This window comes from Ictidomys tridecemlineatus, chromosome 10 (assembly GCF_052094955.1).
Source record: "Ictidomys tridecemlineatus isolate mIctTri1 chromosome 10, mIctTri1.hap1, whole genome shotgun sequence".
Lineage (NCBI taxonomy): Eukaryota > Metazoa > Chordata > Mammalia > Rodentia > Sciuridae > Ictidomys > Ictidomys tridecemlineatus.
This window is the reverse complement of record NC_135486.1, coordinates 116,668,284-116,695,322: the sequence shown is the minus strand read 5'-3', so window position 1 is coordinate 116,695,322 and position 27,039 is coordinate 116,668,284. Positions and strand designations below refer to the sequence as shown.

The 27,039-nt window shown below is 54.7% G+C and overlaps 1 protein-coding gene across 17 annotated transcripts in view; it reads right to left on the bottom strand.

Moving 5' to 3' along the window:
* Cux1 (cut like homeobox 1) overlaps positions 1-27,039 on the bottom strand; it is a 311,626-nt gene that overhangs the window by 167,149 nt on the left and 117,438 nt on the right. For all 17 annotated transcript variants that reach the window (XM_078023844.1, XM_078023835.1, XM_078023836.1 and 14 more), the window contains one exon: positions 1,438-1,485. In XM_078023844.1, coding sequence (XP_077879970.1) covers positions 1,438-1,485 — 48 coding nt within the window. The remainder of the gene's footprint in view (positions 1-1,437; positions 1,486-27,039) is intronic.

Here is a 27,039-nt window from a genome sequence, read left to right as displayed (position 1 = left end):
GCTGTCATTTCCAACCCTCAACGCTATCCACGACTTATTCCCACATGTTTAGAGAAGGCTGGGTGGAGAGCAGACGTGGCAGATGCCAACAGGTGGGCAGCTGGGTGGAGGTGCACAGGTGTCAGTTGCACTGAGCCTTCTATCCTTAAGCGGCTTCAAAAATTTTCAAAACAAAAAGAAAAACAAGCAGACACAGAAGCCTGCTGGGCTCTTTGCAGGCAGAGAACCCTAACCCAGGGGCCTCCCAAAAGCTTCGGGACAGAGAGCAGATAAGATCAAGTGCAGGAACACGTCAGGTAAGTGTCACTCATCAGGTGAGGATCTGGAGACAGACACCAAGCACAAGACTATCTAAGGCCATCAGAGGCCTGGGATCTGGGCAGCCTGCTGGGCCTCAACTAGCCAAGGACACGGGCACTCCACAAGGATGGGTACATAAAAAAGAGGGTCACCGATCCACCTGGGGAACTCCTCACTGGCACTGTGGCCGCTCTTCTCCATGGACCTGGGGCATCCTGGCATCTCCCCTTTGGCCTCCTGCCTGCCCGACACACCTCCTCCCCTCCCCTCTGCTGTCACCTGACTGCTGAGGGTTTGCCAAACAAGAGCCTAGCTACTAATGCTGGAGCCCTGGGCCAGGATTCCAGCCTTCCCAAGCGGTGTCAACGAAAGACACCAATGTCCAGGCAGACCCACAGAGGAACCAGGGACCGCAGGATGACAGCACTCCTCAGCCCCCCAACACAGCCCTCCCTTCGGGCCCTCCCCTCCTGCAGGTCACCACTTGCATCTTCCTGGAACCTGTTGTCGGCACAGGGCCGGGAGGGAGCCAAGCACCACCCTCCTCTACCCTCGGTGCTCTCCGTGGGCGCCGTTCCTGTTCTCAGGCAGCAGACATCACAGGATGTCTCGGGTGACACGCTGCAGTTGTCTGCCAGACAGCTCAGCCATTCTCTGGAAGGAACCACTAGAACATACTCCCTCACACCGGCAGGCTTCCTCCTGTGATTCCTGCCTGGCCTCAGATCCAGTGAAATTCCTTCCCTACAACCCTCAGAAAGCACCAGAATGTTCTGTCTGTTCCCATCTATTCCCTGCAGGAGGCCTGGGGCAGCAGCAGCCCAGACTAGCTCATAGCACAGGGCGACCCCTTGAGGTGTACGGGGGCTCCTAAGGCCATAGAAGTGCAACCCTGCAGGACATCTGTCCCCTGAACCACACCTTTCCACATCAACATGCAGCTTCCCTTTCCAGAAGGACTCGCACTGAGGACCTGGAGGGGAAAGTCCCATTACGAGTGCAAAGTCTGCACCATGTGGGGTCAGTGCAGCTGACGAGGCTCTGCCTGGGCAGATGTCCTGTCAATGGCATCGACTCAGTGAGACTGAGACGGTAGGCCCAGGGCGGCTGGGGCATGAACTGAAGGTGAAGGCTTACCTCCCCCTGGAAGCTCTTCAGCAGTGGCGCTACCTGCTTGCGCAAATCCTGAGGCAGCAGCAGCGGGGCAGCAGCAGCATGGGGAAGGAAAGAGAAGGGAACACTGGTTAGCGATTCAAGACAGCTCGAGTCCCAGAGTTCTGAGCTGATGCCCGCAACATAAAGCCTTCCCGCCCCTCTCCCAACCCGAGTGCCCACTTGGGAACTGATGCTCCCTTACGTGAGACCACAGCGGGTCTCACTTCCACTAAGTTCTGGTTAGAACCTGCCATGGGCTGCAGTCCCCATGTTGGTCCCTAAGTGGGGTCACTGAAGCTGCTTCTCTCGGGAAGGCCTGGGCCGCTGTCGTGTTTCAGCAGCTGTCTTGTGCCCTGCTAACGGGAGGGCCAGCCTGTTCTGAAGCCCTCCTGGCAGTCACTGGAACTCCACCCTGAGCCAACAGTCCTGTGCCCATGCTGTAGGAGCGGACAGCCTGTCCACATACCCCTACGATCTCAAGGATTTTCTTTAAGGCGTGTAAACACCTGTCTGAGCAAGACCCACATGCCAGATCGGATTCACTACGTCTGGGACAAGAACATCCACAACTTTTTTCAGTTCCAGGCTGACCCAGATGTATGTGCCCATCTGAAACCGGCCAGGGCTGGTAAGGACAGACACCAGTCCGACCAAGGCACAGGAAGAAGATACAGTATTATTTTAGAAAAATAAACCTAACGCTATGAGAAAATACAGGAGGAAAGATAAAGTCAAATTTATGACAGTGAGGAAGTGCTTCACAGGGACAGCGGGTGAGCTGGGGAGAGGGGCAGGACTTTTGCAGCTGATAGCAGAGGGCCAGGGCTAGGCTCTCAGGGCACCTGCCCCTGCCCTGTCACCAGGACGCCCTCAGAACAAAGGCCAGCAAGGCACAGGTGAACCTGAGCCTGCGCCTGGACTCTGTGGACCCGGGGTGAAGGCAGGCAGGAGGGGTGAAGGCAGGCAGGAGTGGGGACTAGGGCAGAGCTTCAAGGGGTTCAGAACAGGGAAGGGGATGGCAGATCTGGGCAGTGTTGATTCCGACTTCTGGCTCAGCCACTAACTATGGAACAAGGGAAGTCACTTTGTTTGTGAGCCTCAGCCACCACTTCTAAGTGCCTAAGGGTGGCCTCGTCTTCCTGGGAGGAGGCAGCGGCAGGTGGGACTGGGACAGGCTGCTTGGCTCCTGGCACTCCACCCTTTCCACCTGGGGCCCAGTGAGCCTGGCAGCTGGACCCTCAGCCTCACACAGAGATGGATGAGGGGAGCCCCGCCACCCTGGGGCGGTAGGGAGCCCAATCCTCTCCCACTCTGGGATGCTGCAGTTCTAGAACTCGCTGGAGGTGTGCCAGCTTTGGTAACTGCCTGTTCAACAGCATTTTGGGTTCCATTAACCAAGCTCCTAAATCAAAGGGCCCTCCATGCTTAGCTCTTACAGATGGGCTCCCCCAGACATAAAACTACCCATCATCTCCTCATGGCTGCCTATGGCCTACCCAGGGAGCCCTGGTTAGGAAATCTCGCTCCAGGAGGTGCCGTCCAGCGCGGGGGCCGATGGCCACGTGTGGCTATTTATGTCTAACTGTAACTTAATTAAAGCTAAATAAGGTTGGAGAATTCAGCTCCTCAGCCACTCTGGCCACGTGAGGCCGGCAGACCCAGAACGTCCCCAGCACTGCAGGGCCCACGAGCAAGGCGGCTCCGTGAGCTTCTGTAAAGGAGCCACCCCACGTGACTCGGCCCCTCACTGCACAGACAATTCATCCCCCTCTTAGGGAAACGCTTTTCCGAAAGATGCACTCCTAAACGTGTTCCCTATTCCCTAGAGAAGACGACGTTTTTTTTTGTTTGTTTTTTTAAAATTGGTTGTTCACAATATTACAAAGCTCTTGACATATCATATTTCATACAAGAGATTGAAGTGGGTTATGAACTCCCAATTTTACCCCAAATGCAGATTGCAGAATCACATTGGTTACACATCCACATTTTTACATAATGCCATATTAGTAACTGTTGTATTCTGCCACCTTTCCTATCCCCTACTATCCCCCCTCCCCTTCCCTCCCATCTTCTCTCTCTACCCCATCTACTGTAATTCATTTCTCTCCTTGTTTATTTTCCCATTCCCCTCACAACCTCTTATATGTAATTTTGTATAGCAATGAGGGTCTCCCTTCATTTCCATGCAATTTCCCTTTTCTCTCCCTTTCCCTCCCATCTCATGTCTCTGTTTAAAGTTAATCTTTTAGAAGACCATGTTTCAACTCCTCCACTAGATGGTTTTCTGGATTCCCTTTTTTTTTTATTCCTAATATTCACTTATTTTTATGTGGTGCTGAGGATCGACCCCTCAGCGCTCTGCCACTGAGCCACAACCCCAGTGTTTTCTGGATTTCTAAACCAAGTTCAATGACAAAAAATAATCACACTCTTTCTTAGTTTCTTCTGCACTCGGGCTGTCCTAATCGTGGCAGGCACGATGATGGGCCCCTAGAGATGCCCACACCTCAATCCCTAGAGCATGTGGGAACGCTGGGTCTCATGGTGATGGGGACTTTGGAGATGTGAACAAATTAGGGACCATAAGTAGGGAGAAGACCAGATTATCCAGGTGGCCGGTGTCCTGGCAGTGTCCATGTAAGAGGGAGGCAGGAGTGCCGGGGTGAGGGAAGGGGACTTGAGGACAGATGCAGGGTCGGAATGCTATCAGGGTACAGGCCAGGGACCGAGGGTAGCTGGGGAGCTGAAGGAGACCAGGACAGACCCATCGCTGGGCTGCTGAAGGGAACATACTTGGGCCACATCTTTGCAATGGCCTGGTAATCCCGTTTGGGATTCGTGGGCTCTGGCCTCGTCAGATAACAGATTCCTGTAGTTCTGGCCTCTAAGACCAGGTGAGCGGCTACTGCAGCGGCAGGAAGGAAAAGCAGGCGGGTTCTTACCCTCTGCACTCCTCAGAAGGTGGAGGGCAAAACGTAACACTGTGAGGGGACGAGGGACAAATGCCACTTGGGTCGATACCACATTCCAAACACCACGAATCAGCCACAGTGCTTTGCAGGAGGCCTGGTCTCCCTGGGCCGTGATGCAGGAGGGTAAGTGCAGGTGGGAGGTGTGTGTGCCTTGCTGGTGGTGACCTGGCGCCCTGCCGGGAGTGGAGACCCTGGTGGGGCAAGGGAGGGCGCAGGCAGACTCCCCTGGAGAGAGGGGGTTCTCCCCCTCCCCAGGCAAGGACAACAGGAGGATGGCCACGTGGCACGACTGTGGTCACAGACTGCAAACCCAGGACAATGGATGGAGTTAGCGTCCGTTTCCACAGAGGCTGAATGTGCATGAAGGTGGCCTGGTCGGGAGGCGTGGCTGCCTTGGCCAGCGTGGGCTAAGAGGGATGCCACTCATCCCACCCGGGACTCACAGTCCATGGCATCCAGGGCACCAGAATCGCCTCTAACACACTACACAAGCGACCCTCCTCTCACACGGGGAGGCACAGACACGTGCGCATCTTATTTTTAAAAACTAAGACATGAAAAAATCAAGGAAAATAAGCCAATGAGAGGCTTGTCTTCCGACTGTCAGACGCCAAGGAGCTGGACTAGAGGCTGGCTGCTCGCCCCAAGGGGACTAGGTTCATGGGGTGGCCCTCAGGCCCTGCCCTGGAATATTTGACAGCCAGTAGCCCCTGCTGACCGCTTGGGCTCTGAGCAGTCCCCTGGAGACAGCCAGGGTGGCCCAGCGCAGGCTACGCATCCCGGCATTCCTCCCTCTGAGCTCCAGACAGGGACTTGGTGACAGGAGCGGAGTCTCTGCTTTCCGGCTGGGGCAGCTGCAGGTGGCGTGGGTTCTGCCTGCCCCTCTTCCTGCAGCTTCCAACGCAGAGCTGGGTGGCATTTTGCTGAGGACACCCAGGCACGGGTGGGTTGAAGACTCTAGAAAGTTGGAAGCTGAGTCCCCCCACACCAGACCCCATGTCTGCTTCCCCAGAGGGCTAACGGGCCCTTTCCTGCTGACCCCACCCACGGGGCAGGCTGCAGTGTGGCCCAGGCCTGGAGCACAGGTGCTCTGCAGTCTGGGAACTGGCAGTGGGTCGGGTCGGCAGGAAGACCAAATCTGGACTTGCTGCCCTGGGTATTAGTGTTAGCTTGACCTTGGGCCACACCTCAGGCCAGTGCTGGTCTCCTCCATGCTACTAACGGCCTGGCACACCAGAGGGACTCAGCCCTGAGTGGAGTGGACATGAGAGCAATGAAAGAACAAGTGGAGAACAGATGACCCTCCAGGAGAGCTGAGACCCAGCAAGCGGGAGGTCGCAGCCTACAGAAGAGCCCTTGGGCCTGGGTTCCTGCCTAGGGTGGCTCTGTCCACTGCAGGCCAAGCCAGTCACACACAGCTTCCTGTTCTCTAGTGCCTCCCTGACGACGCAGCTGGAATACATGAAGTTGGCTCTGGCTTCATTTCACCCAGCGTGTCCCAAATGTGATCCTTTCACAAGAAATTGATGTAAAAATTAACAAGGTATTTTTACGTATATTTCCATTTTATTTTGTTCACTGACTTGCATTTCTGCTTTGAGGTTCTGCTGTCTGTTGTGCAATGCATGCTCAGCTCACCGTCTCAGTTTGGACTGGCCAAGGTCAAGTGCCTGTAGCCACATGGCTGGCAACCTCTACCCTGGGCTGCTTGGGCTGAGAGACATCCAGTCGGGGCTCTCCTGGGAGGGTGGGTGGCAGGGGCAGGGGGACAGCAGGGAGAGCGCGGGGTCAAGTAAGGAGGGAGCTCAAGAGAAAAAAGGCGGTCACTGTGCCAATGCTGCCCCGTGATGAGGACTAGGAAGGGACTGTTCATGGGATGTCACAGCTTGAGCTGAGCCAGGGACAGAACCAGCTCAGCAAGTGCAGGAACATCCTGAGAAACCCCGAGTCCAGGGGAAGGAGGCAACAGAGACCCACAAGGTCTGAAGTGCCAACTCGATGTCTGCCATGAGCTGAGCACTGGAACCAAGGGCTCCTCACAGTGATCCCATCAACATGAGGGACAGGTCTGCTGTCCGGACAAGACCCTGAGGCTCAGAAAGGGAGGGGAATTTGATCAAGATTACAGAGCTGGAAGGGTTAGAGTTTGAACCCAATCTCCCTCTAAAGTCCACACCACAGTGAGGTTTTTTAAAGGATGTAATCACGGTGGCCCCATATGGGCACTGGCACAGCATACAGAGGCCACCCAGATAGCAGGCCACACGGTGGTGGGGTGGGGCGCAGGGTATGTACAGGCCCATCCCTCCAAGGCTTATCAAGGCCCAAATTCAGAGAGAAACAGTGAAGCCGGATGGGGCCGTGGAAGGAGAAGGGCAGGGGAGCCGAGATGCAGGCCACAGCAGGTGCCCCCTAGCCCTGCTCACCTGGCACAGGGCTGCCTCCTGAGAACACCAGCTCAGGAGGTGAGAAAATCATTTCTACGTCTATGGCAGAAATCCCAGCTGGGCCGAAGAGCCTCGCCCGCCCCGTGTCCTTACATAAAGCAAACTCCTCTTTAGTAACATGCTGTTCTTTTAAAAAAAAACATTTATTTGAGCATTTGCAAGTCTTGTGGCGACCCCCTGAAACAAGCTTTGGTATTAAAGCTGGACGTGTGTTTGCACACGCATGCGCACATGCATGTTTAGAGACAGTTGAGAGGAAAAAACCGCTATATGTTCACACATCACACGCAAACTGACACCGCCGCGCTCCAAGTCACCAGCTAAAAACCACTCGTTCTAATTTTATTTTTGACAGCTTGAGACATTCTTTATCCAACTCTGCTGCCTGCAAAGATTCTCCAGCTCTGCACCTAACTGAGGAAGAGACCCGAGGATGCTCCATTCTAGCCCGCGGGCTCGCTGGTCAGCCAGGCCATGGCTCCATCTGTTCCCCTCTCAGGGTGCAGTGCCCGGGCCGTCTGAGCGCTGTGGACACTGCGGTTCTGGGCCACCCACACGCCCTCTGCTACCATCGAAGCTGAAGCTAGTGGGCTCCGGCCAGTCACAACCACACCAGAAGGGGCGGGAAGGAGCGAGCAGCACACACAGCCCCAGCGAGGACCTGCAGCTGCACACGTAGTTCAGCCACAGGCTGCCCCTGACCCTGGCTTCTTTCCATCCAGTTCCACCCACAGAGCAAGAGGCAGCGAGCACCTCCATGTGGCGCAGAGCAATGTCCTGGACAGTGCTGCTATCAGGTGTCTGCTGGCAATGGCCACAGCTGCTCGTTTCAACCCTCCCTCGAGTGCACAGCAAAGAATGAGCCAGGTCTGTAGAGACGCGGCCACGCGAGAGGGATTGCATTGTTCTCAAAACAGCTGATTCACAACACAGGTTTTAGACCAGAAAACTGAACAGGAAAGTGCCATTAAGGCCTTTTCCAGATGACAGAGGAGCTGGTGAGACGAGTTCTCATTTAAAAACAAGAAAGTCAAAGTGGCCAGGTACCCTGAGGCCGAACCTGGAAAGCGGGGACCCTGCAAACCAGGCTGCCCGGGGCCTTCGAGGTGCAGACCTCGGCCTTCTGCCATTCAGGGGGTCGGGGTGGTCTCTGCAAGGCTCTGTCCCTCTGGGCCCTACTCTCCTGCTTCCCAATGGCATGCAAGACCAGGGCAGGGCGGTGGCCTACGTACTAGCCATGTGTGGGACTCAGGGCTGGCGGCTCCCCGAGCTGCTGTGCTGGGGCCCAGCTCAGTCCCTGAGAATATGGCTCAGGGTCTACTAGGAAGGACAAGAAATTGCTGGGCCAGCACAGACACTGTGTGCAAGGGAAAGGTGGGTCACAGACGCACCTTCAGGCTCACAGAGCAACCTCTATAAACATTGGATAGTCTGAGATTTTCTGGATGTTCTACTAAGTTGCACAACCTCTTTGTTGGGGGGAGGAGGTACCAGGGATTGAACCCAGGGGCACTCGACCACCAAGCCACATTCCCAGCCTTGTTTTCTAGACTCAGGGTCTCACTGAGTTGCTTGCGCCTTGCTTTTACTGAGGCTGGCTTTGAACTCGCGATCCTCCTGCCCACTGAGCCGCTGGGATGACAGGTATGCGCCCCCGCGACGGGCCACAGAGTCCTTTTCACTCCACAGTGACTAAGGCGCATCTCTACGGAACAGTTCTACTATGTCCAAAACCTCTGCCGTTTTAGTGTGCTGTCCTCGCTGGTGGCAGCCCTGCAGTGGGGTCCTGCCTTCTCTGGTGACAGTGCATATTTTCCAAGTGCTCTGGGCAGGGTGGGAGTGGTGGGGTGGCTGAACTGAGTCATCCCCAAAAGGCCCAATTCTGCGCCTGTTGGAGGGTTGCCTACGGCCCCACGGCAGGATCAGGAGCAGCCCGGCCTCCCTCACCTGCCCACAGCCACCTCCTGTTTCAGAATCACCTCTTTCCCTGCCTCAGGTCACATTTTCTTCCTGTGTTGGGGAGGCGAAGCATTGGTCACAGTTGCCTGGTGACGAGGCACACCCACCCAGGGCTGGAGAATGTCACCTCCACGCGAGTTCCCTGGCTCCTGGTTTTCCCATTAGGCCTCACAGCAACCAAAGTCCAACTAGAAAATGTGTTAAGGCTACGTCAAAGATGACCGTCCATAGCTCATTTCAGCAAATGGACACGGCAAGTGTAACCTATGCCACTGCTCCATGCTATGCTCAGAAAACACACTGCTTGCTTAATTCAGATGTCACTTATTTCTATACTCTGATTTTGAAAATGGTGAAACATAATAGTGCAAGAATTATAGCTGATAAAACACAGTGCACCACAAAATGAATTTAAATTAAAATAATAGGTCCTAGGTTTTATTTTTTAAATCTATTGTAGTCTAAATTTTAGGTATTTTTTTGAAAAGTCTCCTTTGCTTCTAAAACACAAAGTAACATATTTTGCGAATTATGATTTTTGCTTCAAACTGATTTGTGGGAGAGGATGGGGTGGGACAGGGTGAGATGAGGGTGGTGATGGCCATTACATGACGGTGAGACCTGGGGAGTGGGACCATTTACCTGCCCTGCGTGCATCTGAAACAGCAGACACTTCCCCAGACTTTCCCTGCGGGGTGCACACGGCCTTCAGCTGGGAGCTCACAGCATCACAGAGCAGGCCAGGAGCCAGGGGAGCACAACCAGGGCACCTCTCAGATCACAACGACAATTCGTCAACCTGCCACCTTGGCAGGTTCACCTGGAAATGCCAGGACTCGCTGGTCCAGTCTCTTGCCACAGTGGGCTGACCTGCCCATCCCGGAATGGGCTTGTCTAACTGGGGCTTGTCATGTGATTGGAGTCCCCCTGGCACAGGGAGATGCTGCTATTTGGGGGAAGCTGTCCTGTACTATGGTCACTAGTAACAGTTGGTGAATAATTCACTAGGGCCTGGGGGAGGCAGAGTAGGTGCAAGGTGACCCCTGCTCCTGTCCCTCTCATGTGCTGTACGTGACATGTGGCTCCCTTAGTGGGGTGGGTACAACAGCTCCCCATATCCCTGGCTCTGCACAGGAGAACAGCTGGCCTGAAAGTGGGGAATGGCTGTGGTTCCCGCTTCTGGGGGCACCGAGGGCAGGGCTTGGCTCTCCCAATGCCTTCCAATCCAAGGGTACCTGGGCTGGACCAGGCTCCCTCCCGGTGAGGGCCAGCACATGGCTGTCTGCTGTTCTAAGCTCCTGCCGGCATCTCTAAAGCCATCAACACAACTCCTGCCCAGGAAGCAGCCACCTAGAAAGCTCCTACCCTGGAGAAAGACGACTCTGGGAGAGCAGGGGACAGGGCTCTGGGAGAGCAGGGGACAGGGTTCTGAAACAGCCGCTGGCAGTGTCCACCACCTACACAGCCTATATCGAGGAAAGAATACTGAAGACCTTTAAAGTGCAACGCGCAGGCAGCCAGGTTCTAGATCACTCAGATGTAAGCAAGCGGCAATCTGAATGGAATAATCTCCTCTGAAATCCAGACATTTCTATGTAGCATTTTTAAAGGGAAAAATATGCTAAGAAGTTTAATTTCAGAAGTTGAGCTCACCATTTATAAGAAACTAGAATGGATGCAACATCACACAGTAGAGCAGCTTAACAATCCAGGGTTTCTTTAGAAAGTGACTTCTTCCCACCAAAACACTTCGCTTAACAAATAAGGTGAGGACCCCTGTTCTAGACCTGAGAGCCAGACCCTGAAGCGTGTGCCAGGGGGCCTCCAGCCACTGAGGCTTTGCCCCCAGGTCTGCAGCCCCCTGAAGTGTGCCGAGGACGGCTGCGCTCACGGTCATCAAGATGACCTACACTAGGCGCAGCGTCCCAGGCCAGGCTCACTGCCTGCAGGATGCGTCTGCTTTCTTAAGAAGCCACATCTTCTGATAGGAACTTCTGGGAATGTGTGTCCTAGGTATGAAGGGCTGGACAGTGCCGAGGGGAGGACAGTCCCTCTTTGTGTTTGCGTCCCTGGATTTCACTTGTGGCAGCTGCGATTCTCCTTGTCGAGCATGCCAGAGCCCGGGTGTGGGGCCAGGTGCGGGGTTTCCAAACTAGACAACACGCTGTGTGTTTCCCGATGGTGGCTGAGCGGAGAGTGAAGTTTCCCTTTGTTCCAGGATCCTGGGACCTTCACTTCCCATCTCGTCACTGAAGATGAACCACACAGTATTGACAGGCACCCTGCCTTCCAATGCTGTCATAGACAAGCACGCGCTCCTTCCAGCCTCGGCGGTAGAAAGGGTAATTTTAAATGGCATTTAAACTGGAGTGTTAAATAAAAAATATCTTTCCATACAACAGCAGACAGTATGTCCTGGCAATTTCTCAAAGATTTTAGTTCACAGATTTGAGAAAATTCCATTAGCTTTAATTATTTATCAGCAGTCAATTTAGATTACTGTTCTTGACCTATTTTCACGGCGTATGGGCCACCCAGCAATGGAATAAATGAATAGTCTTTTGCTGCAATGGTTGATTTTCTGAAATAATAGAAATCTAGTTTAAAGAAGGAATGAAACCCCAAACATGTAATTACCACAACACAGACCCTGCCATCCTGCTTTGTAGCTGGATAAAATGCACATCTTTGTGAGTTTTTTGGTTATTAAATAAGATTATCTTGAAAGGGATAAACTGGCTCATGCTATAATTTCTTCCCATTTAAATTTCTTTGCTCCATTTAAAACATGTTCTGTGTCCCGGTGGAAAGTCCCCTTATGCTGACAGATGAGCCTCCGGCACCATCCTAAGAAAGCTGTGTGCCGGAGGACGGGCTGGGTTGCCTGGTGGTGATCGGTGAGGGCCAGCAAGGGGCACTGGGGGCAGTGGTGCCCAAGTTCCTGAGTAAGAATGAACCTGCAAGACTTGCCAGCTGACGCACAGTGGCCCAGGTGCCGCACAGTGGCCCAGGTGCCGCATTGCGTACTCCACACATAGGCAAAGGATGGAAGGATGGGGTGCAGAGGATGGCAGGTGTAGAGGCAGGAGGAAGAGCAGACTGGAGATATGTGGAGGCCGGGCAGGAAGGAGGAACTGGTGGCGTGTGGCAGCAGCTGAGCACTGTGGCAGACCCTAAATGCCACAAGGCCATGATCCTCAGGGAAGGGTCGGGGACTCCTGGCTCCACAGACCCTGCCAAGGGTCCAGGAGGTCAAAGCTATTTGTCAACTGCTGTCCCCACGTTTTCCCACAAATGAAGAGCTTTCTAGAAGGACTGCGACCTGTGAAGACACCCTCACTCTGACACTGCACAAAGTTGTGTTCGCACCTTTCACGTGGCCAACAGCGACAGACAGACACATACATACCTAAGCCAAGCTCCCAGTTTTAAGAGACCAGAGGATTGCTAGAGAAAAGACTTCACAAGGATTCCCATCTGGGAGCCAAAGCTGGTGATGACCAGCATGTCAAGCTGCGTGTCCACTCTGGGGACAGTCCTCCTGTGGGCCTGGACTGGTGTGACCGTGCTGGCTCTCACCATGTGGGCTATGTTGCCCCTGCCTATCTCCTACGGCCACCTGTCCTGGGGCAGCAGCCTCCTGCAGGACAATGGGTGGCCAGAGGGTCGATCCTCTCATTTCAAACTATTCTTCTGGGCTGCTTTCTGAACTGCACATGTCCCAACCTCTAGTTTTTATTTCAGAACTTTGAAACACTGCTCTGAGTTGTCAAAGACCAGAACCCACATTACACATTCAGAGTCCACATGAGCATTTAACAGGTGCACTGAATGAGAGGGCAGGGCACCGTCCTCGAGGGGCTGGTGGCCTGGCGGGGGTGGTCAAGGGCCTTGGTCTTGGCAGCCTGTTTGCTATGGTGCTGAAAACCTGCAGGCCGAGGGAACCCACAGTTGCTCCTCCTAGGCTGGCTGTGAAGCTGACCCTCGTGGGAAGTGCTGCACAGGGGTCCTGTGTGCCTGGCTGGGGGCATTTCCTGGGGCACATTATACCCAGGACTCTCTCACACCAACCAGGAAGGGTCACCCTGCTTCCCTCAGATAAGGCCACTGCTTCACTTACTCCAGACCCTGACTCTGCTGACACGCAGATGAATGGCCATTTACAACTAGAATGTGGAGCGACCCCTCACTTAAGGCTTTCACCATCAGGAATCCACCTTTTAGAACCACCACAGATGAAGACGTCGGGAACCGAGGCATGATCCACGCACAGGAGCCCAGCGCATGAAGGATGGAAAAAAGGAGGAGCACCGTGGATCCCAGGTAGGGAGAGATCCTGAGGGAGTTTTCAGTAAGGCGACCCGAGGCGGCACGACAGGGAACTGGTAAGAGTACCTCTCCACAAACAGCCAATGCTGAACATGTACATGGCTTCCATCCTTCACCAGACACTGGCTGGGGGAGGACTGGGGTCTCCTGGCACCACCACAGGGGCCTTCAATTGTGAGCAGGACCACCTGGTTCCTGGGCCACCCATCTGGCTTCTATCCACAGGGGCCTCGTGAGTTGAGTCGCCACCGCACAGGGAACAGTCACTACGCTGAACCACCAAGCAAAGCTCACGTGCGGGCTGTGTTTCAGAGGCAGGTCCAGGAAGGCTTCGTGGGCAGGGGGCACCCGGGTCAGGTCTGTCCAGTGAACAGCAGGGGGGTGGTGTCGGGGATGACCGGGAGCCACACACCACAAAGTATGTCGTCAGTGGAACCCTAAAGGTGCAAACACGAACAAACACACACGCAGGGGAACGTCCCCAGTCCACAGTACTTTGAATTCTAAAGCTTTTTGAGCATGGACACAGTTGAGATCTCAGAATTTGGACTAGAGATGCTCAAAGGTTAATGTTTACACCAATACCCCCAAATCTGAAAAATTGAGAAACTGTAACTGCTTCCAGTCTGCTGCAAACACTGTGCTGGGGAATCTCAACCTGCACAGGCACCTGGAAGGGCCGGAAGGGCACTAGCGTTGAGCGGCCAGCGGACCCATGGGTACGGGACACGGCTCCCACTTCACTCCTCTGTAGGTCAAGTATGTCCTTTTAAACAAAAACGTTCTTTTGAAAACTGAATATGGCTCACAGAATGACTGGATTATCTACGCGGTGGTCACTCAACGTCGGCAACACCAGGCAAGAGTGACCACATGGCCAACTACACCCCTGGGCACATGGTCAGGCCTGTGCAACCCACAAACAGCAAACGCCAGGGCTGCCACTGCCCAGCGAGACCACACCCATGTCCCCAGGGCAGGATACCTTCTGGTCCATCTCAGACTCACACCTGCTATATTTAACTAAAACACTAAGATTGGCCCCGTATCCATGCTACAGAATGGTGTGCACAACATCATCCTAATGGTTCTGAGATATCTACTGTCTCAACATAGAAAGATGAGAAGGCTCTAACGCCACCGCCTAACACCCATGTCCAGATGGCAGGGGATTCAGCATCCTCTTCCCCATGCTACATGCTTCATGTGACACGCAGATTTCAATGAGCATTCACACTTTTCATCCAGAGGACCAGGTCTCAGGCCTCAAGGAATCTTGGAGACTTAAAACATCATCTCAAACTGACACCTAAGGGGCAGGAGGGCCCCCAGCCAGTCCCAGCGTGAGCAGGATCTCTTCAGCTCCCAGATGGGAAACATCTGTATTCAGCAGGCAAACCACGAGCAAGAGCAAGCAGACCAGGCCCAAGAGATCCTCAAGATGCAGAGCGGCTCTGCCACAGGCCCTCTCAGTGCTGCCTCGGGGTCCTCGGCTCCCCACCCCAGGACCTCTGCAAGGTCACTTGCCCTCTGTGTGCAGCTAGCTCACCTGAAGTTCCACAGCCTGCAAAAGGCCAGGAAACAGGCGGGACCCAAGGGCACCCCGTGGCCACTGGGCTTCCTTGAGTCCTGACTGTTTCCACAAGTTGGGGTGAGAGCCTTTGCGGCATGTGCTGGCAGCGCGTAGATTTTCCCAGCGTTTATTATTGATCTATCTTCTGCGCAGCCACTATAAACAGTGTGTGCTGATGATCAGGCTGGGATAAAGGGAAGCCTCTGTAGGCTGTGGGCTTCCTGGTGGAAATCCTGCAGACCTGGGCCAATTCGCCCACCCACCTGTGTGAGTATTTCTGACCCACCATGAATCACAGCTGGTTGAATCCACAGATTCGGAACTTGCAAATGTGGAGGACAGCTGTAGGGGCCTCAAATTATATTTTTCATATAAATACCCAACAGAGAGAGCTCTGCCTTTCAACTCCCCTCTGAAGGATCCCACCACAGCCACCCCAAACCCAGGCTCTCACTGTCCTCTGGGACCTGCCTCTTCATGCAGAGAGCTGCCCTTCTGGTGTGTCCCTCCCCCTTGGCACACATGTGCCAGGGACCCAGGCAGCAGAGCCAGACACAGCTTGGAAGCTGCTGCACTTGAAGGAAGTACACAGCTGGGTGCTCATCTGTCACCCGTCCCTGAAAACACAGCCACGAATTACATCTGATCTCAATGGCAGACAGGACGAGAAGAGTCTGTCTAGGAGCAGATCAACCAGCAGAGAACAGACCACTCTGCTTCTGGCAAGGGAGGGACAGTGGCGGTCACACTGCACATATGAACCCGGGCCTAAGGAAAAATCGCTAAAGCTTGGAGAGTTCCGTGTGCACTGCTAAATACACAGCTTTACAATACCATGGCATGTAAAGAAATAATAACAATAAAGGGGTCACAAAGACAAGGTGCAGAGGCAGGAAAGCGGCAGAGTCCTCCTGCAGTCGTTCTCAGGGCTGATACCAGGAGTCACTCCATGGGGCCCTGGGACTTTCTTTTGAATACACACGATGGCTTCTTTGTAGCAAAACAGCTTAGGAGAGAAATGGGTGAAGACACCCGCTCTCGGCTGGAGCTGCTGGCCAACCAGATGAATCACAGAGAAGTCCATAAACGTCGAGAGCGGCTGCCCAGACTTTTCTTTTATTACCATATATGGCAAATATAGATCTATTTATCTCCAACCATCTCGACTTCAGCTTTAGCAATTTTCATACCTTATTGTCTTTCCTAAAAGTTTATCTTGATCTACGACACAGACTGTGCGCCCAAGGACAGCACTAAACCTGTAATCCAAGGCTGGGTGTTCTGGGGATGATGGCAGAATGTCCACAGTGCTGCGCATCCGAGGCAGGCCCTCATCCCCAGCTGTCCACATTCCAGCCACATCCAGCTGAGCAGCACAGGGCGGAGGACTCCCCGAGAAGGCCACCTGAACAGGCCTCTCCCAGGTGCTGTGTGCTTCTTATCACATGCTCAGGCACTGGCTGAAAAACAATGGCTGGCACTGATGGTCTTTGAAATATTCTTTTTTTAAAAAATTCTTTTTGTACTTGTAGAAGGACAGAATGCCTTTATTTATTTACTTTTATGTGGTGATGAGGATTGAACCCAGTGCCTCGTGCATGCTAGGCAAGTGCTCTGCCCCTGAGCCCCAGCCCTAGCCCCTGATATAGTCTTTAGAGAGATAAATAGCAAATATATTTTCAGGCTTCTAAAAGCTAACTGCCAGGAAAGTCCAGGATGGCTGTTTTATAAGTTCCCACCACACGCCAACAGGCACACAGCCTCGAAGAAGCCCCTCCCCACTCCCTCCTTCTACAGGTGGACATGCGTGCCAAGTCAGTTACAGATGTGTGCAATACTGCGTGTGGCCTGACATGAAACACTACATGACACAGGCTTGATCTAAAAGACACTCTGCACCCTTCAGTGACCCTGCGATATCCTGTTCTTGAGAAAACATACATGAAGCTCACATTTACAAAAATTCAAATGGACCGGATTTTGAACCCTGGCTCTGCCACTCAGTAGCTGCATGAAGTTTGCTTGATCAGTTTTCACCTTCCTGAGCCTCGGTTTCCCTCCTGTGGAGACTGTCGCTCCTGGCCTTGTAAGGCTTTCTCTGATTTGAATCCTGTTCAGCGCACTGCAGGCATCGAGAGACTCCTTCTGAATGAATGCAAACCCAGAAGGTGCTCCAAGTAGCTGCTGTGTGACCACTACAGTGATAACACCCCCTTCTCACATCTGCCTTCTTAAGAGTCCCTTAACCCCCATAGCCTACGACCGCTCGGGCCTGCACAGCGTTACGAAAGCCATTTTGGCAGTCAGACTGCCTGCAGTTCCTCTGGGCTGGGACAGGGCTGTCTGTCCTTCCCAGGCACCCTGGCCCTGGCCAGGTGTTCTCCAGATGCTGCTGGGCAGCCAGTGCAGGCTGCACTAACTCTGTTCTCTCCAGCTCGGCCCTTCAAGCTGCCAATCACAGCACAGAGGACTTTTCCCAGACAGAATTTCCAGAGGTGACCTCCACGTGCTAGCTTATGGCCAAGAGAGACGTATTTACGTGCCACCGGTTTCCTCCAGCATCCACCCCACTCAAACACCTGACTTCTTCCCCAGCAAGTTAAGGCTGACCTCATCCAGGTGCCCAGGCTGGAAAAGCTTCCTAGCAGAGTCTGCAGAGGCAGCACGGAGCCGTTTGCCTCCCTTCTGCTCTCTGAGGAGTCTCCCGCTCAGGCTGCAGCAGCGACCTGCCGTTTGCAGACCAGTGTGTGCTGGGGACACCGTCTTCCTATGTTGTTACATGTACCATAGAGAGATGAAGCTAAGTGAGGCACGCTGTCCACTACGGCGCCCTGAAACCATGCCTGCTGATCTTTCAAATGACAAGAACATTATGCAACACAAAAGGAATCTTAGTAATTCTAAAGCTTCTACCCAACTGAGAAAATTTAAATTTATAGAAACACACACTGGAGATAAAGAAGTCCCAGATGGTCGGCTGTCACAGCCACAACCCCTGGTGTAAAAGCAGAAAGTCCCCTGGGAAGGGGCGGAGGAAGGGGTGCAGGGCAGAAGTCAGGATTCCAGACCTGGCCTGGGTCCTGCTTCACTGCATCCCTGCACTTGCAGGAGGCTCCGCAGCTCCCTGGCCTGCCTGGGGCCATTTCTCAGCCTTCTCAGGCTGAGCCACTCACTGTCCCGAGGAGCCTTTCTCTAGCATGCACACTGGGGTGACGGCTTGGCCAGTGTGCCCAGCCCGGTGACAGGTGAGGGCTGGCTACTCCCTGCAAGAATCTGAGAGCACCTTTTCTGTGGCTGCAAGATACACTCCTCCCACAGCCCTGCGGGAGTGTGACTTATAGTCACTGCATACTCTGGGCATCTGGGGCTCTGGGAGGTTGTGCCTTTTGCCTGAGGCCATTTGGCCAAGATGCAAACTCAGGGCCTGCTGGCGCCAACGCCGCCACGCCACGCTGTCTTCTAAGCTCTCTCCCACCTGGAAGCCTGCGTGGCAGGGCAGGACAAGCCTCTGAATGCTTCAATTCTGGCTAATCGCTAGGACCTGCCAGAGCTCGTGTGTCACAAGTTCCCTGGGCCTGCGTTCTCCCCAGCTGCCTGGCCCCCTGGCCTTGCTCGTGGTTAGACTGGACTGCATGAGGGGAGAGAAGGCATGGTGGCTCTAATCCCCTGCCCCGCCCCAGGAGAAACAGGAATCCTGAGGCAGGGCTGGACCTCCGTCTCCCCTCTCAGAGATGTTTTGTTTGTTTTATGCAAATTGATGGTGGCTAAACATTAAGTCCCTATGTGTGCCTTGCCCTTCCCAGGGTAAATGATGTCTCTGAGCGTGGATGTCCACAGCACAGCAAGACAAGGAGGGAATGTCCCTTCAGTGAGGTGTAGCCTGTGAACAGAAACTGGACCACTGGAACCAGAGGCACCACACAAAGCAGACCCACCCCCAAGCCGGTCACCTCCTGCTGCAGGTCTTTTTCCTTCATTTCCAGGTGGGCGGGATGGGGGTGCTGATGCCCATCTCCCCTTACTTCCTCCCTGAGTCTAGACCTCCAGCCTGATCTTCCCTCGCTCACCTTCTAAGACCTCAAACCAACCCAGTCCCTGGCTACCCACCTGCACGCCTGCCCAGTCTCTCGCTTTTCTCTTTGACACCCTAGGTTCTGGCAAAAGCACAGGATTCTAGGCCCTGCTTGGGGCCTCTGGAGCTGCCTGTCATTCAGCAGAGGCCAACATCCACTGGGCCTCCAGAAGCAGGTTCCAGAGGACGTGCTCCCTTCAGAAGGCCAAGCAAAAACTGCATCTCCCTGTCTGGGCTGTCAGCTCTCTCCCTGAGAGTTCCTGGCCTCTCAGACAGGGACCCGCAAGAAGCGGTGGCTGGTGGATAAACTGGCTGTAAAAGAGGGCTGTGGTCCAGACCCTGGGCCTTCCTTGAACTCCTGCTCTAGGCACAGAAGGCCACAGGGCAAGGCTAGTGTTCCAGAGCTGCCTGGGGCCGTCATGGCTTCCTTCTCTAAGCCTGATCGATGCACAGCTCTGAGCTAGACAAAGAGCCAAGAACTGGGAAGGGGGGACAGGAGAGTACTGCAATGTTCTTACATCTGCTTTGTCCAGAAGGAACATGTAAACTGGATACAGGATGGGGGAGCTGGGGCCTTGGGGCCAGCCAGCATGGGCCACATACACGCATGAGCAGAGCAGTTGGGCTTGATAGAGGAGAGCGGTGACACTGTCTGTTCAAAAGGATTGATGGAGACTTTTCAAATGCATTTGGGGAGTGTCCTGGAATTCCTTGCTGAGTCTCCTGGAAATGAAGCTGTCCGTGACAGACGCCACTCCACTGACTCCTAGGTACCTCTGGCTAGAAGCTTCCAGTGGAGGAATAAAGGAGGGGGATAGAACCTGCCGAGTCCTGCCCATGGGTAGCTGCAGCTGACCCACCTAGGGGTCAGCAAGCTCTGGCTAGCCAGCCAAACCCAACCAGCTGCTGGGATTTTTATGGCCTATGAGCTAAGAATGTTTTTTATATTTGTAAGTGGTTACATTTAAAATGGTTATATAAGTCCTGCATAATATCCTGATTTTCCCTCTTGCCTGGTCAGGCCTAATTTAGTGTCAGGCTCTTTAAGAGAAAGTATGTGGACTCCTGAACTTGTCCCCCATTTCCTCCCCTTTCTAACTCCCTGACACTCACGTGTGAGAGGTTTACCGCAGAAAGAATCCACATCTGAGGACAAGGCCCTGTGGAAGGCCCTGGACTTGACCCTGTACAGCCCAGGCAGGCGCGACCCTTGAGCCTGCTTCTCCCTGGTGTAACTCTGACCAGCAGGTTGCTGTCAACAGTACGTGAGATGCAGGACACGGACATGTTTGTGAAAACTCACAACACTTTCAGAATAAAACTTTACTGTTATTTGTGGCAGCTTATGAGCTGATTTATCACCACAGTCTCTGCCCCTTCCTTGTAAACATCAGGCAGCCTCTCCAGGTCTACACGACACAGTTTGTGGGTTGGGGTGGGGAGGGGATTTGCTCGACTGCCAAAGTCACGGTCTGAGCCGTCTACTCAGCGCTCCCATGACCAGTTCCACCATGGGGTCGGGGTCACCTCCATGTTCTAGGTCAGCTCCTGCCGGGCCCACAGAACCCATCTGTGCTGGAGGAGGGTGCTACCCTAGCCGGCCCTGAAGATACTCCAGGGCACACTGCCACGGGAAGCGCCTTCCGACAGCACCCAGATATATACCAAGGGAGATAAAGGAGCAGGCCGCGCTTGATTTTTAGGAAACCCAGAGTAAATAAACAACTTTTAACACAAAGCGAGCCAAGGGCCTGGAGCAAGGAGGAATGGGTGACGCTGGTGCCACAGTCCTCAGACAGGGCTGTGGGCTGAGCCCACTGAGGTCAGCCAGTCACCTCACAGCCTCTGAGTCCATCTCGCCTGCTCGGCCTACAGGGCAGGCAAACAGGGCCGCTCTGAGGACAGGAGGCCCCCGACCGAGAAAGCCCAGGGTCTCCTGATGAAGGGGCAGGGCTGGCACCAGAACAGGTGCCTGATGCTGGGAGGGCCCAAGTCTGCCCCTGCCCCGCAGCCCTCCCTCAGCATCTCGCTGCGCCTGTCAGCTTGTCAGTGAGGGGAGCCACGCTGAGGCCTGCCAGGCTGCCCACAGGCAGCTTCCTGCAGCTCCCTGAACCGCGATGCCACTTACGGCAGGAACAAAAGGGACCTCAGCCTCCCTCCCCATCACTGGGACCTGGGGTGGGCCTAGAGCAGCTGAAGATGCGTGACAGCTTGGGGTCTGGGGCTTCTGTACCAGAAACAGACCGTGTGGACTGGGCTGAGCCAGGAAAGAAAGCCCCCAGCAGGATCAAGGCCCCTCTCTGTAGAGGGGGCAACAACTAGGTCCCCCTTCCAAGAAGTGAAAGGCTTCTAGTGGTGGGGATGGCCTGGCGCTGCCCAGGCCCTGCGGAGAGCTCCCTCCAGGCTGCGATGCTTAGACAAAAGGGGGAGCCCCCACCACCACCACGAAAGACCCATGTAGGACTCCAGGCCTGGCCGCAGGCTGCATGAGCAGGGAAGCTGGGCTCACAGAGGTCAATGACCACAGCAATGCCCTGGGGCGACACTGCCCACTGCAGGGGCAGTGGGGAATCACTTCCTGGGCTCTACTTTGTGACAGTAAGAGCCAGGGAGACCTGAAGCCCCACCTCTCCAGACAGCCCGGGACAGCGCTGTGTGGGGGGACAGGGGCGGAAAGGCCCCAACGGCCACTGGGCGGAGGGAAGAACCAAGTGCCTCACCCTGCCCAGGCCTCCAGGTCACAGGCACCACTGCTAAGGCTTGGCCCTGTCTCAGAAGGGCTCTCCAAACGCCTGCTGGGTGAACTGCTGTAAACCTACCACACTTCCGGTGACATAACTGAGGAATGAACAGAGATGTCCCCAACTCTGGGTCCTTTAGCTAAAGTGACTGATGGGCACAGAAGCACTTCTGAGCAGGGCACAGGCTCGGTGCTTCTGACAAACCTGTCACAAATCTTGCCTGAGCAGGAAGGGCTTCTGCTCAGTATATACGCAATGGGTGTCTGCTGGGTGCCTTGCACGCATGTGGCCAGGAGATGGCCTGGCCTCCTACGGGGGCATTCTGCAAGGAGGATGAGTGTGCAGCAACGTGAGCAATTTCATATCTGGAGAGCAACGCACCTTTATATCCAGACGGGAGCACGTGCAGGGCGCACGGAGGAGGGCGGCTTCACCCTCTCCTGCGCCTTGCCCTGCCAGGGGCCCACCAGGCCCCACCACTGCCGGTGCTGCCGTGCACCCCTCTGCTCCAGCACAAAGGCCACTGTTGTTCCGTTCACGTGGCAGAGCCCTCTGAGGGCCACGGGGCAGGGCTGTGCCTTCCCAGGCTACACCCCAGTTCAGCACAGGCGACGAGGACATACATGACACGAATGTTTGCAAAATGGACTTGAAGGTGGAAAAGAATCATTTCTATTCCCCACCTCTGCCCCCCAGTGACAGCTAAATAAACAAGCGGCTCTCGGTTAAAAGACAAGGAACACAAACATTAAACACAATTGTGTTCAAGAGAGAGAGTGTGGCCAGTCAGCCAGCTGGGGTGAGCAGGAGCTACTGCAAAGACCCCCGCTGAACGCCATGGCAGGCCCCTGCTGCCTGGACCTGCAGGACAGGAGGGTGGACTTGGTCATTTGTAGGAGACCATGAGCTAATATCTGGCAAATCCCCCAAGTGAAGGGATGCAGGACACTGGGCAAAAGCAAATCATGTTTAAAAATATCTTCCCCTAAATACTAACACTCACTAGCCTGCCAGCATTACAAGGACGGGAACATACCCAACCAGAGTTTGCCAAAGAAGCCACAGACCTGTGAAGGAGAAAATCAAGTGCATGCAGAGAGATGTGCGGTGTTGGCGTAGCCCCCTGTGCCCCGTCTCGTTGCTTCTGAAAGCTCCCAATACAGGACTGGGGCACTGACTGTACAAGAAGGGTCTCAAATTTCAGTGGATATAAAAGATGCTTTGCTCTCTAGATAGGAAATTGTTTAAAAGTGTTTAGGATGAAAGTGCTGCCTTCCACCCAGGACAGATCAGAAAGCAGCCTGGGTCAAAGGCACGGGACTGGGAAGACATTTGGAAGTGCTTTGGTTGACAAGTTGCCCAGGAGAGACGCTGTTGACAGGGCTCGGTTTCTATTTTAGTGCTAACGTCGGGGAACAGGCTTAAGATGCATGTGTCTCAATTCAGGGCAGCTGCTTCCCAAACAGCTCAAAATAGGGACACTCTCAAACACACGTGCACTCACACACGCACACGCGTGCGCCTCCAACCGTTGAGACCAGCAGGTCCTGGTTTGGGACAAAGGATTTCATCTTCTTACCAAGCCAAAAAACTCCAGAAGCTACATGCTCTCTAGCTAGACCCAAGTCACACGCCGTGATCCTGGGCCTGGCAGTCCGGCCACCCTTCACAGGGCAGCGTGGGCTACCTGGGGAAAGTGCACTTTCAAGAGTGACTGGGCTACAGAGTCCCTGCTGCAGACAAGCCCGTCATACACTGTCTGGGGGTCTTCGCAGGCAATTTGTCACCAACTCAGCACAGCAGAAACCAACCGCACTCCAGCACTCTGATTGTGGGTGCTCTCAAGGAGCAGTGGCATCCTGCTTTCCAGATGTGGCCGACTCAAATCAAAGAGAAGCCGACCCACGAGTCAGTGTATTTGCCAGAGAACTGCAATTTCAAAGTCACGTTCTGGCGTGCACTGTCAATGAAGTTCAAAGGTCCAGGCTTCAGTAAGGCCAGCAGGAAAGACAGAGGTCCTGCCAGGGGAAGCACAGCCAGGGAATGACGGTATCCAGGAGCTGCCCCTTCCCGTGTCCCCAGAGAGCCTGCCTTGTGCTGGCGCAGGACCAGCAGATGCTCCGGGATGCCGGGCAAGGCCAGATCCGGTGGCCCCAGGTCTTTCCTGGCAGGCAGGAGGCACCCTACAGTGGAGTGGCCCAGGGCCCCAGAGGAAGTGCACTTCAAAGCTCAGCCATAAACCTGGAAGGTCAGGGCCTTTCTCTCTGGTGCCCTTAACAGGACGCTCCCCTCGGCTTAAGAAAGGGAGGAAGGGAGCTGCAGGCCCAGGCTGAGCTGGAGGGAGCGGCTTCCTGCCCCGCACCAAGGCGTGCTGGGAAGCAGCACAGGAGGCTCAGGCCGCTTTCCTGGTTCCAAAAAGTCCATGTCTTCCCCTGCACCAAGTTCCCTTCAGGAGGCCTGAAGGGGGGAAGGCCAAGCCTCTTCCCCTTCCAGAAGCCCATCAGCAAGAGAGGGGAACGCAAAACCATCTCTCCCCAAGCAGGTGGCCTGGGGAGACGAAAATGGCAGACGCCCTTCAGGCAGTCCTGGTCCTGGCCAGCCTTGGCCTGTCCTGCACCAGGAGACTCCCAGCCTCTAGGTGCCTCCCCTCTGTCAGGACAGTGCAGGAACAACAGGCTGTCTGGACTGAGTCCCAGGCATGGCTCTGCAGGATGCACTGTGCAGAGAGGTCTTCACTGAGCTTATTTTGGCTGGGTACCCAGCTCCGTGCTAGGCCTCAGGTTGGGGCCAGCGGGGACACAGCCCCCAGATAGACTCCTGCTCCAGGCGTTTGAGACAGTGACTGAGCTAAGTGAATACCACCCAGAGGCATGAGCCACCGTCCCCAAAGACAGGGGCTCGTGGAATCAGGGAGGGACAGCGGGCTCAAGCTGATGGAGCCTGACAGAGCAGCCTCCCGCTGGCCCCTTGCATAGTCCCCGTCTGAGCAGAGGACAGTGGCACAGCAGGTGTCTACTGTCACATCACCCTCACTCCTCACAGGCTTAGCCCCGGGGTCCACCTGTGGGTGGCAAACTGTGTCCACAGGAAGGGCAGCGGGCAGCACCAATGAGTGTGGTAGGGGGAGGCCTGCGAAGTGCTTGCGTCAACACGACGGGCCCTGCAGGGCTCCCTGCAGACCACCAGGCTGCCAGGTCCCTGCGAGCAGCATGCTGCATTCGCCAGGGGTCATGTAGCCTGGCCTGTGGGACTTAGGCCAGTCCAGCCAGCACTCCCAATGGCAGCGAGTGCTCTGGACAGGTCTGACCTTTCACAATCACCATCCCATGACGTATGGGGCATGGAGAGGTGGCACTTGTTTTTTATTTTGTAACCAAAATTATTTCCCAAAGTAAACTGTTCACTGAAGTTGTGACAATGTTTATTAGAGATGACTCTCACATCAGAGACACTGACTCAGGTCATTTAACTGAACGGAGTAGAACAGAACGCAGACAGCTGGCTCCGGGTGGCACCTGAAAGCCGGCCAGAGGAGAAGACAGGGCAGGAAGTCCCCGGGCATGCCCTGTGCCAGTCAGCCCAGGCCCCACGTGTTCATGTAAAAAATGCTTTCAGGGATCTATGAGGTAAACAGGTAAGTCAGAGTGACTTGGGGAGCCTCCTATGGGGGTGAGGAATGCCCAGTAACCTGGACAAAGTGTCTGGAGCTGAGGCAGATTGAGACCCCAGGCCCCAACAGGCCCAATAACCATCCAGTCAGGCTCCAAAGCCACCACGATGTGCTGTCAAATGCCCTCCCCATATGACACCCAGGTTTTAGTGACATTCCTGAAAAGAGGCTCCAAGGGAAGCAACAGAGACCCAGGCCAACCCGTACCTGGGGAAAGAAGCCCAACTCCCTTGCTGCCCAGAGAGACCACTGTCCACATGACACCAGCAGAGATGGGGTGAACAGGGCAGTGGAAGGAGAAGAGAAGGAAGAGATGGCCAAGGACGCAGAGCCCCCTGAGGCTGGCATGTGTTAAGGAGGGGGCTGGGGGAAGTGGATGTAGCGCCCCTTCTCAGGCCCTGGCCCAGAAAGCTCAGTGGACAAACAGGCATCCCCAGGAGGCAGAAGCCTGGAAAGCAGAGAGGACGGGCGGCTTTGGGTGGCACTGCAGCCGACTGCAGCCAGGGCAGAGCTGGGTCAGGGTGAAGGTCAGGGCTCAGGAGCAGGCCCTTCTTATAAAGGCAAAAGCTGAAGCCAGAGAGGTTAAACCTGCTTCCCAGGCCACCCGGGAAGCCAGAGCCGGCCCCGGCTCCCAGATCTGAAGACCAGGCGTGGTCACATCCTTAGTGTGTTCTACTGCAACAGCACGGGTGGCAGGTGCCCCTCAGGGCTGGAGAGGGATCGCCACACAGCACTGCACATGACCTGCTCGCAGCTTCCCCGGACTTGAAATCACCTCTGAGTGGCACATACCACCTAAGAGCCTGCACACCACTGCTCCCAGGGACTTAGGGGGTACTCAGCATGTGCGACATTCAAGTTTCGCTTTCTGGGATGTTCAGAAATGTTTTTCCCTAAATATTTTGATCCACAGTGGATTGTGGGTGCAGAACCTGTGGATATAGAACCCATAGGTCAGAGGACCGAGTGTATCCTATTTTCCAGTAACCAAAACCCAAAAATCCTCCATTTAAAACACAAATAACAACAACAACAATAACAAAAATCAAAGCCCTGGCAGCTCCAACTCCCACCTCATGCCCCGCTGATTTTCTGGTGCATCGTTTCCCAGAAACCACTACGTCGGCCAGATGCGGCTCACTCGCGCCCAGTGCATCTCTGTGACTGCGCAGAGTCAGGGTCTGAGTGAAAGTCCTCCTCGGGGCAACCTGGCCAAGCAGAAACAGCTACTCCCTTCACCCAGCAAACACACAGAGCCCCCTTGCTGGGCCCTGAGCACCCAGATGGGTGCAGCCTGGCCCTGGGGACCCAGTAGCTCCAGCAGGTGCTGCTGTGAGGCGACAGGGGACCCGACCTGCCCAGGTCACACACCAGGGTGGGTGAGGGCAGTGATTTTCACACATTTTCAGTACTTCTGTTGTAGACTGTTTCCAAATGACACCTCACATGACGCACAGCACTACGAAGCAGGCAGGCGAGGGGTCACTGGGGCTGAAGGCAGTAGAGGTGGGTTGAGGCCCACATCCCTTCTGCTTCCCAGGAGTGCCAAGGAACCTATCGAGAAAGCTGTGGCTGCAGGTACTGGCCCTAGGCCTCCTGCCACCCAGCCCTCCCTGACACGGACACACAGACCAACTTCAAGAAGTGACCTTCCACTTGGCCCATGTAACAGCAGGGATTAGCTGGATGATTATTTTAAAAATAAGCAGAAGTAACTGAAAGTGTGTGTGTGTGTGTGTGTGTGTGTGTGTGTGTGTGTGTGTGTGTGTGTGTGTGTGTGTGTGTAATGGCCCAGGTAGCTGTGAATCCTAGTGAAAC